Genomic DNA, 15,075 nt, shown 5'->3' on the forward strand with positions numbered 1-15,075 from the left:
AGAGTATGCCAATCGTTTACACTCTGATGAGAATATCAGCATTAGGAGGTTGTACTATGGTTTCAGAGAAAGAAAAAAAAAACCCTTTCATCTTGTCAACATTTAGACTCAGTCATGATTGATCAAGCCAATGTGTGATCCTTTCCAATGTAATTGTTAGCTTAGCAGCTGCAAACTAAGCTTGTTTTGCAGTATGTATACAAGGGAGAAGCCTGGCTCAATAGAGTTCATTACTGGCACCGGAGGAGTCCATGGCACACTCAGGCCCAAAGCAGCAATGGCTGATGTTCAGCAATGACCTGGACAGCTGCTAAGTTACCAGTTGGAAAAGAACAGGCCTCAATTGATTAAATAAAGATGGGATGTCTGCTAAAAAGATGAATGTGACATAATTAACATTTTAAAATAGAACTTGAGTGATTATATATAAAAGTATACCATACATGAATAGACCCATGGCTTATAGTCAGAAATGTACTTGTCAAGCAGGAAAGGAGCAGGCCCCAATTTATCACAGCACAACATAATCTAAGAGATTCAACAAAAATAATGAGCATGCCTTTTTTTTTTAGTTTGAAGTATATATGTGTACCATCAAGACAAAGACAGGCAAAACACATCTAGTGATGGCTAATGGTCAGACACGAGTTAGAAAAAGAGAGCACCAAACAGGCTCAGCAGTGATCAGAAATGAGTGATTAGATTGCAGCTAAATAATGGTGAGACAAAACATAAAACAACCAACCACCAGTTATACTGTATACAATTGCTCAGGATGTAAGTAAGTGTAAATGACCATCAGTCCAGTTATTGAAGGGAAGCTGTAGACTGAGCATTCCTGCTGAGATTGCCTCAGGCATTCCAACAAATAACCTGAATCGATCTAGTTGTTACTGATTTTAATTGTTAAAACACAGTTAAAAAGACAGCTCCAATATGATCGACAGCAAGGAAATTATGAGTGAGCTGTGTGGTGGATCGGCATGGCAGTTTGAGAAATAGAACTCCAGACCTGAGCATGCAAAACAGTAGTTTTCCTGACTGAACTTCCACTAAGCTTCATTATAAATGTGCTCAAATGCCTTCATCCTCATCAATCCTTCATGATTATTTAGTGTTGTTTTTTATGTTTAGATTTTGCTATCAGGTCGTCTGCTACTGCTGACAGAAGGTGGGAAAACAGAGGCTGCACTGGAAAAACCATGGAGCTCACTGCTGTGGAAACAGATTATTAAAGCTACTTGCTAGGTTGAGCGAGATCTGGTGCTGGGTATCCTTAAGAACCCGAACCTGGGAAAGGAGAAGTAGGGAAATCACTGCACTGCAGCTGGATAGGGACCAAAATCCCCATCAGGCTAGCGGGCCAAAAAGCAGGAAGGAACAACGACCACTGGAAACAACACCTCAGGGTCAATGGAAAAGCTGATGTCCACATACACCTAGAAAACATGAAAGCTGAGATGAAATAATTTCAATCAAATTGGTCATTAATTTTTATTATAGCCCTGCTGGCTTGATCATGCTGTTTTATAGTGCCTATATTTATACAACATTTAATACTGTGACTTTACAAGCTGTGATGCTGTTATGCTGGATTTCAAATATGTATGAGTTACAATTACTTTACCACCATAACATAATGTCAATACTACATTATTACATACCTTAATGGTATAGGTAACTGAGATCATTTCACAGTTATGGAGAGTATGGACGATATCTTCAGGAATCATCAACTGGCAGGAGGCAGTTCCCTCTGAGTTTGGTCCGATTGTGTCCCCATCCATTTTGCACAGACTGAGTTCGACAACTTTCCTGATGGCACGGGCATGATACACTGTCCTCTGCTCCAAACTGAATTTGGCCTTCACTTCTTTGGAAGAGGAGTTGTTGATTCTGGCACCAATTGACACAGTTTCACCTATAAAGAAATGAAAATCTGCATGTCATCATATTACATCATAAAAAATATTTTGAGATGTGATCATGCTAATACACAAAGGACGTTCATGTGAATTAGTAACAAAAAATATAAAAAGCTATAAAATGTGTTATGAGTTGACAATACACTGTAGTTAATGCTTAACACGGACAATGGATTTTGTAAAGTGGAGGGACATTACCTGGAGAGCAAGCTTTTCTGTCAATGGTGGCAGACATCTGGACCTCTCCTTTGGAGAAAACCCTCACATCTTTACTGACTGAACCAGCCTGGGCACCCTTGAACAAATCATACAAACAAATATTTACAAACATACAAATATTTTCTAAAACTTAATTCCTCCTATGACTGAAATTGAAATTTCTGAAGAAAAAACTTTCATCTTGCTATTTACTTTTGGATCAAGTCAACCTTATCCATAATGACACCATAAAAAGTGAACACTTTAAAATCTCAAGAGGAAACTTCCAGGGCCAGGTTTGAGATGGGTTTAGCAATATTGTAAATGTTCTCTTGACTTTTTACAGTGGAATCTGCTCAACACACAAAAGACTGGTTTGTGTTTTTTCTCAACATGTATCACATCACACATTACCTCCTGCTTAAAATCCCAAGAGGAAACTTCCAGGGCCAGGTTGGAGATGGGTTTAGCGATAAAAAAAGCTTTCCAAACTTTTAACACTGTTCACTGCCAAGTGCCAACTCTATCTTTTACAGTGGAATCTGCTCCACACAAAAAAAAACGGTTTGTGTTTTTTCTCAACATATCACACATTTCAATGCGTGAATTCTCAGCTTACCTCCTGCTGTCTCCATACTGCAAAATGTTTCTAAAGTATAATACATTACTGGTGTGTTAGAATGTTTTACATGGCAGACTTAATGGCACTCACACACAGTGGTGTACACTGTACTGTATACAACTGCTTTCACACTTCAGAAGTATCTCTTCATTGTTGCAATTTCAAAGAAGTGTCTATAAAGTCATCTAACTTTGTTATGGTGTTACCTGCCCCCTTTCCCTCTCTTCTCCTCCTCCATTCTCAGAACCATCTCTCTTTCCCCATCCCCTGGTTTAATATGGATCTCCAGATTTTGTCATTCCACACATTTCTGCCGAAGTGTTAAGAGACTCGTGGCCTTTGCCAGTAATCTGATCCTACACTTCCTGTCTCTCATTTAGCCTCAGGACAGACTGTATATGTATCTCTATATGATCCGTTTTGATTGTGATCCAACCTGTTTTGCTTGGGTGTGTCTGCTTTTGTAACCACTGCAATTATTGAATTAAATGGGAATAAAATTCTAGTTAATCCATAACATATGTCATCATACACTTACACTCACTTCTTCAGATTGTAGTAAGGATTTGGGAGCGAAATTGAGCTCTTTTTCTACTGTCGAAGCCATATGCCATTTCCTGGACAACTTTGCTTGTAGCGTGTAGACAATCTTTCCATGATTCCCCTTGAAGGATGATGGTAGGTCTCTGAGAAAAGAAGAAGAGAGAAGAGTAGAAAAGAGAACAAGTCGACAAATGCATTTATTAGTAAAAGCATACATTGACATAGTGCTAATGCTGGATTCTAGAAATCATCACTTACTCCTGTGGGATTTGGATGTTGAACTGTAAGTGATGAACTCCTTCAGGAAGTACATTGTCTGTAAAAAATTAAAATTAAAAATAAATTAAAAAGTGGGTAAAAAAGGGTAATTGTTTTTATTTATTTATTTAAACAAAACAAAAAAATGACATTGACAATAAAGTATATACAATAGACTATTTTGCATTTAAGTTAGCCAGAAAACAGTGTCTCTATGTCATTAGTAAGCTATAAAATATCTTACATGCCAATTTTAACATATAACCTAAACTAATCCTGATACTAATCCTAACCACAAACCGTCTAAAAGATGAGCAGGCAATTAATTCAACGAACCACACTTTTTTCTACCTTTTGAATCTTCTTTGATCAGGTATTCCTTGACTTTGATGTATCTCTTGTGATCCCTGTAGATCCTCCTGTCATCTCCGACCCCGTGTGCCCAGCGAACGGACCCTTCACCTGTAATTTTCACTACAAGGCTTTTAACTTTAGTCTCTTTTGACAAAGTTAAAGTAAGTTGGCCCGAGATAGTATCCCCATTGGTGAAGATGTCCTGTTTGTTGAGAGCCTCATAAGATATGCTGAATTCCTTTATCGGGGACATTGTGTTCCGTCTGAATGCTCTATTTACACTCTTCCATCATATAGCGACCTCCTAAAGATACCCGCCTCTTTTAAACATACCAGACACCGCCCCTGAACGTCTCATCATATCTTACACTGTTGCATTCAATGTGTGTCCTGCATAGAAAACATTAATGATACTAACAATACGTTGATTATTAGTTGACAATTAGATGATTATTTACGCACATTGGACAATTGTGTACACATTGTGTATTTGTTTGGGCGATTACATTAACCGGCCATTATATTAGCTACACCCTAGCAATCCAACATCCCTGCCATAAATTCTACTCATACATTTTAAGCTTTTTACTGACATTACGAGAAAGGTGATAATTATCACTTAAGTCTTAGTGGTGGTGTCCTGGAGTGCATGGCATTCAAGTGTTCCCAACATTTTGTCCACCCCATTAACAATAGGCCCATATGACGGAGGCAAACGTAGTTATCACCTTTTCTTATAACGTCGCTAATGTACAACTTATGGCATAGTTGTTTTGTAGGATTGCATTAAAATTCACAGGTGTAAGTGGCTTGCAAGTTTAAAAGGCATAGAGAAGATGATGGATGTAGCTACAAGATGCAAAAGAGCAAATGAATGAAATTAGTAGCCAAGACATTCTATTTAATGAGTTGTGCTACTTCTATCTAGTAGTTAAACCATACAACACAAATGAAGTGGTTATACTTAACAGCAGTCTAGTAATCAAGGAGTTCATACTCACACTGACATATTTGCATAGAAACTTTGTCTGATCTATAGTCTCTTATTCAAATCTCAAAGTCAGAAGAAAAAGCAATCTGTTATTCAGGTTTTATTGTGTAGTGAACGTATGTAATACTCACTGTACAGTAAAATATTTGGCATAATAGTTGATTGTTAGAGTTAAAAAAACATAAAAAACATTTTTTTTCTTGATATAGTAGGCCACATGTTGTCAAGTTTCTTTTGACTAGCCTCTGAACAGAAGAGTGTGGTAAATGTAAACTGTAATACTGGAGAAAAAAAGTTCCAATAGTGGTCAGACACTTGAGTTGAAGAAGGCTCCTGGAAACACAGTGTGTCCTGATGACTGAGGTCTCAATTATTACATTAGCAACTGGACAAAGCCAATTACATGTGACTCACATAGACACAAAAGCCCTTTTTGTAGGCATATATAAATGTTTACATGCAAACGTCCCACACAAAGCATTTACTGTAACTTCAAAATGACACTTTCACCCTTAAAATGTTCAAAGACACTATTGAAGAATACTGTAAGGCTTATATTCTATTGATTTGCATCAGAGTTATTCATAGGAGAGGATGGGAAAAGAAGTGAATAAGCTGGTGGAGCTTCATCATTTTGAGACAGGAAGTCTGTGTTCATCATTGGTGCAGAAGGCAGCAGGTTGTATGACGGAGCAGTTGGGGATGTGTTGAATGTTAGTGAAGGGGATGGGTTAATTGCTGGAGCAGATGGGAGTGGATGAAAAGTTGGGGCAGAAGGCGGTGGGTGAAGTACAGGAGAAGATGATGCGGATGAAAACGGGGATGCATATGGAGAAGCCTGCCGTGGCACTGGATTATTGTAACCCCCACTCATATGGTTGGGCTGAGCAGGGTACATTCTGGGTGAACCAGCATGCACCTGTTGCCGATCTGAGTAAGCACGTGATGGTACTGAGTACCGTTGGGCTCCTGGCCATCTGTGACTGCCTGAATGTGGGGAAACAGGATGGCAACCAGCAGCCACTGGAGAGGAGGGAAAGTCGCTGTTGCTTGGGCCCCCCACAGGGGGGTAGGGACCCATGGAAACACCAGGCTGACGGCTAGGAGCTAGGTCAGGAGGAATAATGACCAATGGGAACCTGATCTCTGGATCAAAAGCAAAGCTAATGTCCAAAGACGCCTGAGAAAAAAAAGGGGGAAAAAACTGTGTCATCAACACATGATGTTGAAACTGGATAGCAAGATACCATCTAATAGTCACAACCAATTCAACATTTATGAGGCAGTTTTACACATTTAAAAAAAAAAAAAAAAATAGATTCATTATAGGATTACTGATTAATGTGCTTTACCATGGAGATGTCTTTTCATACCTTTAGATGGTATTCCACAGAGATAATTTCACAATTCTGGATTGTCTGCATCTGATCACCGGGAATCCTTAATACACACTTGACCTCCTGCTGTGTATGGGGTTTAATACCGACGCCAACAAATTTCTGGACAACAAAGTCGTCACGTCTGTTGCTGCTGTTGGCACGGTACACCACATCCTGGATTATACTGAATTTGGGTATCATGTCTCTGGATGAGGAATTCTTGACTTTTGCAACAATCGTAACTGGTTCTCCTGTGAGAAAAACAACATATTTTTAATGAATAACTCATTCTAATTAAAGGGCCACATAATACAATTCAATGTTCTCCAGAGTGTAAAATACAGTGTATACAAAAAGAGTTTACTATATGCCTGTGAGGCACAATTTACTCATGTTGTATCAGTAGAGCTGAAGTGGTGAATAGCATTCATTTATAACTCCATGCATGGATTAGGCTACTCCAAGCATGAAAGTACTATATGACCCAGGTCAAGTAATAACACTGTGACTATCATATTCAAATATGAAATCATTATACAATCACTGGCCTCTTTATTAGGTACATCTGTGCAATTCAATGCAATCCAATACAACAGCTCTGCTATAAATTCTACATTTATGAAGCTTATACATATTCAGTTGTTGTTGACATTGTCCAAAAGGTGATAATTCCGCTTTATATATATGTATGTTATATATGTATACATTGGTAGTGTATAAGGTTGCATTATATTCCTAATATTTTGTCCACTCCGTTAACATACACGAGAGGGGCACCTCGGTACACCACCATCACTTATTACCACCTCAGTAATAAGTAATTAATAAACCCATCCCTGCAAACATTATAAGTTGTCCTAGCTGGTGTAGTTGTTACTATTAATAATGAGTCAGTTGTTATGAAATGTGCAAGGATGTCACAAAAGTAAACCAGCAGGTGCAATAGCAGAGCACTGAAATGGACACATCTAAATGGAATGCAGCATTGATAATATTACTAGTTACACATTTGCTTCCCCTGCTAAATGTCAGCAGTGAGACTATATGGTGCATTCAATTTTGTAATTAAGTAACCAGCTGGATAGGACAATTCATGAACTATGAGGCCATTATTATTATGACATGCTTTACTAAAATGTTGGATACAACAACTAGCATATGACAAAAAATAGCTTCCAGCATCTGCTCTTTGCAGAAGATCTCCCACCATGACTTCAACTGACCAAGTCTGAAGAATAATTTCATACCTGGGGCATAAGCCCTCCTGTCAACAATGACATCCATTTGCACTTGTCCTGTTGAGAAAAGCCCCATCTCTTTCTGTGTTGAACCAGCTTGATGTGACTAGAATGTAATAAACATATGAAACAATTACATAAAAAAGCTTCTCAGGATTAGGGCTGTGTATCTCTACACAACCTTTTGCATCGAATCTCTTACTTCTTTCTACATAATAAATTGTCCCCATGAAAACTGTCCATGGTAAGGTCTGTTAAAAGATAAAGCTGGCAATTATCTATATTTTCCTTTTGTCATCAAATCAACAATGAACTCATCCTACTTCCTTCTATTCTGTGTGCATCGAAAGCGTGATGTATTACATTGCTCTTAGTTCAATCAGGAAAACTCTCGTCATAGACATGAACCATTTACTGCAACAAATGGAATTACAGTGTTCCTTGGCACTGCAGGCTCCACTCTAAGATGCTCCCTTGATTAGCCAAGCAGCATGCTAAGCTAAAATAGGAAGTGCAATACAGAAACCCACATGCATACAAAGGATCTGGCACAAAGCAAGACAATGTCACTTTCACTTTAACCTTTGAGCAATGTTAGGATTCTGAGGCTGGGGTGGTTGACACAGATAACTAATAACATAATAACAAAATGCTTATCCAGATTAACTGTTTCTTGCAACTCTTACATTGCTGTTGAGGTTTTAAAAATAAGTATTTAAAAACATCTGAGCAACACAAACACAAACTCCAGAAAGCCTTCTTCACAGCAGATATTTCATTGCATTGTCATAAAAGGAAAGGTACAGTTGGAGCTGATACTGTTAATCATATATCTATTCTATGTAACATTCCAGTAAGATGAAGTGTGATTATGTCTAATACCTGGACCCCAGAACTGAGATCTAAATGGAATGAAGAAATACAACTGTGAAAAAGAAAGAAATCATCTATATTGTACTGCAGTGGTGGCAGAGCAAAATCTCTTAAGTGCATACAACTAAAACTATGTACATGGTTAGATAGTAGTAGGGGAGAAAAACTAGTGAACTACATTGCACATAAGTATTTTGCTTTCTATAATATCATATTACAAAATGTCCTCTCTATACACTACACTCTGGAAAGGATACAGTTGCTGTCAAGTGACATCTCAGAGATTTGTGTAGGCTACTATGAATAAATATCTTGCATACCATCAGATATTGAAGGTTTGGGATGGATTTGGAGACAAAATTGATCTCTTTTTCGACAGAACGGTTCATCTTCCAACTCCTGGACATCTTTGCTTCAAGCGAGTAAATGATCTTCCCGTGTCTCCCCTTGAAGGATGAAGGCATACTTCTGTAATGGGCATTCAGCAGATTCATGTTACACAATCATACTTGGTAAACTGAAATAAACTAACAACAGTATTCTAAATTCAATGAACGTGTTTACATAATGTGTGGGCTATTTGGTTGTCTTTGTTAATATGAATCACAACGTTAAAGTGTAAATTTTAAGTTCTGGTAAATAGTCTTCTTACTTACACTGATGGTATGTGAAAGCGGAAATTATAGACATGGTTGCCTTTGGGAATTACGGTTTCTGCAAGTCAAGGATGTTACTACTATTAATGACAAGGATCACAGTGGTGGAAAAGCAACTAAATACTTTTACTCACATATTTTAATACAATTTTAGGATACTTGAACTTAATGTAAGAATGATCATTTTCTATTCCACTACTAATTTCAGCACTGTACATTTAAAAAGGAAATGATGTGACAGCTATTATTTCTGGTTAGTTAGTAAAGCCTTATCTCTTTGCACTGTTATCCAAACTAGGCTACACCCTCGTTATATTTAACTCCAGCTCCACCTACTGATGTATAAAAATAGTACGGGTTAGTAGATTTCACTTGAGCATAACGTTAAGTTTAGCATGCGAGATGTATTGTTATACTGTGATGTTGGAATGTTTTACTATATCTTAATATCGGTGATGTGACGACAGATTACGAGACAAGCAGGAAAGTAAAGCATGAACCAACAGCCAAAGAGGAAATGGTACAGACTGCCTGCAGCATGATGGTTTGTGGTAACTCACAAGACGTCTACCGCCTACCATTTGAGCTCTCTGGGATAATGATCTGCTTCAATTTAAAATATCTTCGGTTTGCAGAGTACGTGTGAGTGCGATCGCCATGTTTTCTTGTCCAGCGCACATCAGCGTCTCCTTTTGCTTTAATGAAGAAGCTTTGAACTGATGTTGCCTTTATTAAGGACAGTATTACTTTTCCCGTTATAGTGTCCCCCTCCGAAAACGTCCCGTACTCATTCAGCGCGTCGTAAGTCAAAGCAAAAGTTTGAATAGAAGGCATTTTGGTGGTTAAGAGTCAGAGAGAGAAGTGGTCCCGTTGCCTGATCTCACGTTATCACGTGAGTGCCAGTATGTTTGTGGGCTATTCCTTGGGGTCTTTGATATGCGACATAGGCCACACCTTTTGCAAGTCTGCTCCTCTACTGCCATCAAACGTCCAGACGAGAGAAGGGCTCAGAGTAGGCGAACTGCAGTGGAAACGGGGCTTATGGTATGGCTGTATTGTAAAAGCTGGGGAGCTGCCGCTCAGCCTGGCACTCACTTTTCCCCAGTGGCCAATCGTGATATTGCAGCGGAAAGTCCCAACGCCCAAAAAAGCATTTTTCCATAGACCACCATTATAAAAGGGACTGTAAAACTGCTGCCAGGACATCCTCTAACTGCAAACAAGGTCAATTATGACTCTGTTTGTAAAACTTTCCTCGAGCCGCGAAAACTGATGGCCCGAGCGAGAATACGTCGGAAGGGTCAGCTCATTCAATCAGATTAAATAAACAATAACAACATTTTTATACTGTGATAGTTTTCCATGTCCAGTTTTCTCTTCTTTGGCCCTTCACTGCCATTCCTAAATGTTCAGAGCAGCTGCTGACAGAAACACACACACTCTCCCTCCTGTACAGCAGAGGCTCTCCTCTCTTCTTCATTTGGATTTAAAAGTGATTTATGAAAAATTAAAACACCACAACTGTTTAAATATCACATTTAAACAGTTGTGGTGTTTATGGTTTATCATTTATATGTAAAAATCCCGCACTGCAATGTGAAGAGCTGGCAAAATATAAAGTCCCACTGATCGTGTGGCTCCCACTAGTGGTTGTGGCCCTAAACAACAGCATAGAGCGTTTATGCCACGGACGCTGAGCACCAGATTGTTTTCTTTACACCAGTTCACTAGGTGTTTAACCTCCTCCCTGTAGGATGTTTTATCATTTCCACTGATCAGCCACACCAGCAACAGGTGGCGGAAGCTATAAGATATGGAGAGAAAAAAAAGTAGATGTATGTAGCTGGTGACTTCCAGAACCTAACATTCCTGTGACCTGTCTCTGAAGGGCAGAGCTCTTTATGTTGACAATTCAATATGTAAGTCTGTTGGTAGGCTAAATGTGGGCCTTGTTATGTTATGTTATATTTGAAACAACTGTGATTTACAATATATGTAGGCTATACACACACACACACACACACACACACACACACACACACACACACACACATATATATATACACATATAAGTATTTGTGTGTGATAAAATTATTATTATTATTATTGTTATTATTATTATTCTTAAGACACTACATTGTAATACTGGAAAACTCCAACGGCTGCTGCTAACCAGTTGTTTTAACCACTACTGGCACCCTGTGGTTGAAATGTGTAATACCATCTAATCATCACATCACTAGGTAGAATTTAGATATAGCTGAACTTGAAATGAGTTACATTAAATACAGTGCTAGTGATTTCTGGTGAACATGGGAGTAATTATTAATAGCAGTATCCCAAAAGAAACGCTTAAGCTAGAGATTGTTCAGGGGACAAAAAAGAAAAAACTAAAAATATGACTATAAAAAACAAGAGTAAAGTGTATGACAAATAATACATTTGGACTTAATACATTTTTAAAAATGATTAAAATGGTGCCTGGCAATAGCATAATTTGACACAGGGCTAGAGGCAAACCACATTTCAAGAGCTGCAAGGGGGAAAAAATTTAAATTGTGATAAAGACAATTGGCAGTTTGCTATTGAGCAAGTGGATGCCTCTTGAAGTGACTGAAAACCCAAAATGGTTAAACTGTACACTACAATGATTAACCTAGGTCTTGTTTTTGTTTTTTAAACACAGTGAAGCCAGGCACGGTGATATTGAATCCTCTGAATCTTAGTACTTTCCTGGAACAATGCAGAAAAACAATACAGCAGGCACATTTCCTGGCTGTACTTGTAGTTCCATCAACATCTGTGTTTAGTGGGTAGATTGTAGACTGTCAAATAAATTCTATAATATGGCAACAACATTTATAAGTATTTACACTGAACTTGTGGGATTCAAATAAATAATAAAAATAAATCAGAATAAGATAAATAAATGTCAAATATCAAATTTATATCAAATAAAAATTGTTGTGGCACTTTTGCGAGTAGACGGACACAAAAAACGACGTTTTAATAAACACGGATGTTGAAATAGTGGGGTTTGCACTTTGGGCTTTCCATATTGAGTGCAAGAAATCTGTGTGAGCAGAGCTTATTTTAGTGCGAGCAGAGGTTATTTTAATGCGAGGGCAGAGTTTTGAGGGACATATTACACAATCTGAACGTGAAATCAATAAATAATGCTCTCAAATTGATATACCATGCTCTCTAATTAAGATAAGAAAAAAATCTCCATTCAGTATTGTCCTACATACTGTGTACTTAGCAGTTAGAAAATCAAGCACACAAGTGTGCTACCATACTGTATTTGCTCCATGACAGAAGAACTGTAAAACTGTGGAGGAAGGCCTAATTTAAATTATTTAGTCTGCACACCTGGTTTGATATAAAATTAGTTTCGTCATTTAAAAATAGCCTACTTATTGATGGACTTAATCTTCATGTTGTGAATTACATATGTATTTAATCTAATTTACACATTACCTGTCTTCGTGTAAGGGTTTGAAGACATGAAACGCTGACAAAAACTGAATAGCATCACAGTTAGAATTAATCAAGTAAACAGACCTCCCATTTACTACGGTTGTAAAAAACACTGCCTATTCTTTTTATTTACACATTGCACAGGCTCCTTTGTTTGAGGATACAGTGACTGGACCTTCATCAGCTGCATCATTAGCAGCAGAGCAGGCTGAAGCATCATCTGCTGCAGCAGCATTGGATTCATCCGTCTCATGTTTATGAAGCGTTGAGTCAGAGCTTCAAATGGCGATATTCTCTTTTCAGGATGCACACAAATAATCTGCTTCAGTAGGTCAACAAATGCTGTCTTTTCTACCTCGGAGTACAGCTCCATTTGGAAACAAAGTCAATGGTCTTTCAAGTGTTACTCTTAATTCAGTGTCACAGTAAAGTGTACCACTTACCATTACGAGGTCATCAAGACTGCTGAACCTGGAGCTCCCTCTGTGGTTTTGGGTTGGGAAACCAGAAACAGCTTTGTGCTCATCAGCAGTCTAAATCAACAGATAATATACAGTGTGTGAATTACTTTAGTCTCTTTCAAATCAGGGAAACAATATCTAACCTGCTTTAAGTGCAGCAGGACACATTTTTGTACCTTTAGCCTCTATGCTGCTTTTGTGAAATCTTGCTTCCGGCTTAAATAGAGAAGTGTGTGGGTGCTGTCATCCAGGATCTGGTCCTCTAGCTGACCCAGCGTCTCCACCATAGTTTTAATGTGGGGAAGAATAAAATCACATCAGCCAACAAGATACACCATTTTTCTGTTTATGTTTTGACATGGAGCTGCATAGATAAGGTGCATTAGATTACACCCCAGGTAATAGTGGTAGCGCTGAGGGAATGGCAAACTGGCAAGGTACAGGGTAACCAGAACCACACCCAGAGACCACATGTCTGCAACCTCAGTGATGGGAGGACCAAGAATCACTTTTGGAGACCTGAGGGAAGAAGGAGAGAAGCACATTTTAGATGCTACAAATAATTCCTGCACAGTTTGACATGTTGTGATGTTACAACTCATGGAGAAAATGTTAATAATGCAAAGTATTTAAAGTGTTGTAGTTCAGTTCAATTACTTGGGGCGGGAATCTCTTGGCACTTCACGATTCGATTAAATTCTGATTCAGAGGGCTATGATCGATTCTAAAATGATTATTGACGCATCTCAATATATCCTCATTTATGCAACAGCAATCGTCTCCGTCCCTCACTCATACCAACCTGCACCACTATCCTCGTAAACACCCTGATTACATCCCGTCTGGGCTATAATAACTCTCTCCTCTTTGGTCTTCCTTGGAAATCTGTTCATAAACTACAACTGGTCCAGAAGCAGCCGCTCATATCATCACCAGAACTTCCTCTATTGAACACATCACTCTTGCCCTGCAGCAACTTCATTGGCTCCCTATAAAATCCTGCATTGATTTTAAGATTCTACTCCTCACTTTCAAGATCCTTCACAACCTGGCACCATTGTATCTCTCTGAACTTATTCACATTTACACACCTTCACGCACTCTCCCATCATCTTCTGCCATCTAGCTCTTTACCCCATCTGCCAATTAACTACCACAGGGTCAAGAGCTTTCAGCCGATCTGCCCCCCGCCTATGGAACTCCTCCACCAGACATTCGTACTTCTGACTCTTTCAGCACCTATAAGTCCTGCCTGAAAATGCACTTAATCCGAGTGGCATACTGTCTCACACTATATAATCACATTCTTGTTTATCCATTGTACTATTGCACTAGTCACATTCATATTTATTTATTTATCTTTGCAAAAACTGCACTAACCTCCACATCAATGTTAGCTGATATTGTTTGATGCAGTGTTGTTGTTTTATGTGTGTCTTCTAAGGCATCCTTGAGTGCTTTAAAAAAAAAATGCATTATTGTTATTGTTCTTTATTACTGCATGGCTAATTTACCATCAATTGATACAAGAAGTCAGATAAATATGAACTCCCTTTTTATTTAGGATTTAAAAATCTGTTGTTAAACATAAATTTCTTCACATTAAAAATAAGTAGACCAAAATAAGTCAATAGTATAATATAGTAGGGGTGAATCTCACACGTTTGTTATCATGTCTCCAGCTGAGGAGAGTGACGGCGTTTAAAGTTCACAGTAAACTTAACTATCGTCTCACAAAGGTAATCATTTAGTTATTCAATCTAAAAATGCTGCAGTCGCTTCTTTTTAAAAATGAACTACAGATCAACTCTCGCATGTGCGCCCCATAAGACTATCTGGCTGCTGCGCTGCCTTCACAGTTTGGTGACATTCAGGCCGAAGATGTGGAACAGCAGGAGCTGAACCGGGCCCAGCGTGATCGCCACATTATGTTGCTCTTTGATGAAGCACGGGAAGCAAGGGAGCTAGAAGCTGCGTTGAGGCGTGAGGAGAGCACACAGAATGCTTCATTTAATGAAGCATTCCTTGGAGTGCTGGGCCAGCTTGTCCAGGCCATTACTAAACCATCGCACGTGAACAATATCCTCTACCCCAGGA

General features: G+C 38.6%; 2 protein-coding genes across 2 annotated transcripts; both read right to left on the reverse strand.

The window, feature by feature from the left end:
- Window positions 1-1,223: 1,223 nt before the first annotated feature.
- On the reverse strand, window positions 1,224-4,153 carry LOC128364943 (arrestin domain-containing protein 2-like). Its single transcript, XM_053325560.1, has 6 exons — window positions 3,898-4,153; window positions 3,547-3,604; window positions 3,284-3,431; window positions 2,124-2,220; window positions 1,665-1,921; window positions 1,224-1,439 (listed from the first exon to the last, which is right to left on the reverse strand). The coding sequence occupies exons 1-6, from the start codon at window positions 4,151-4,153 to the stop codon at window positions 1,356-1,358; spliced, it is 900 nt and encodes a 299-aa protein (XP_053181535.1). The 3' UTR covers window positions 1,224-1,355.
- Window positions 4,154-5,449: 1,296 nt separating this feature from the next.
- LOC128364944 (arrestin domain-containing protein 3-like) lies at window positions 5,450-9,871 on the reverse strand. Its single transcript, XM_053325561.1, has 6 exons — window positions 9,616-9,871; window positions 9,038-9,095; window positions 8,702-8,849; window positions 7,518-7,614; window positions 6,265-6,521; window positions 5,450-6,071 (listed from the first exon to the last, which is right to left on the reverse strand). The coding sequence occupies exons 1-6, from the start codon at window positions 9,869-9,871 to the stop codon at window positions 5,451-5,453; spliced, it is 1,437 nt and encodes a 478-aa protein (XP_053181536.1). The 3' UTR covers window position 5,450.
- Window positions 9,872-15,075: the final 5,204 nt, after the last annotated feature.

This window comes from Scomber japonicus, chromosome 9, assembly GCF_027409825.1.
Source record: "Scomber japonicus isolate fScoJap1 chromosome 9, fScoJap1.pri, whole genome shotgun sequence".
NCBI lineage: Eukaryota > Metazoa > Chordata > Actinopteri > Scombriformes > Scombridae > Scomber > Scomber japonicus.

What these genes read in the sequence shown, in the direction of transcription:
- LOC128364943 (XM_053325560.1), bottom strand. Translation starts at nt 4,153, where the DNA reads ATGTCCCCGATAAAGGAATTCAGCATATCTTATGAGGCTCTCAACAAA. An exon ending in AACATCCAAATCCCACAGGA is followed by an intron (nt 3,432 to 3,546) that starts GTAAGTGATGAT and finishes TTCTTTTCTCAG; the next exon opens with AGACCTACCATCATCCTTCA. An exon ending in CAGTTACCTATACCATTAAG is followed by an intron (nt 1,440 to 1,664) that starts GTATGTAATAAT and finishes CATGTTTTCTAG; the next exon opens with GTGTATGTGGACATCAGCTT.
- LOC128364944 (XM_053325561.1), bottom strand. Translation starts at nt 9,871, where the DNA reads ATGCCTTCTATTCAAACTTTTGCTTTGACTTACGACGCGCTGAATGAG. An exon ending in CAAACCTTCAATATCTGATG is followed by an intron (nt 7,615 to 8,701) that starts GTATGCAAGATA and finishes ATTACATTCTAG; the next exon opens with TCACATCAAGCTGGTTCAAC. An exon ending in CAGGAGGGCTTATGCCCCAG is followed by an intron (nt 6,522 to 7,517) that starts GTATGAAATTAT and finishes TTTTTCTCACAG; the next exon opens with GAGAACCAGTTACGATTGTT.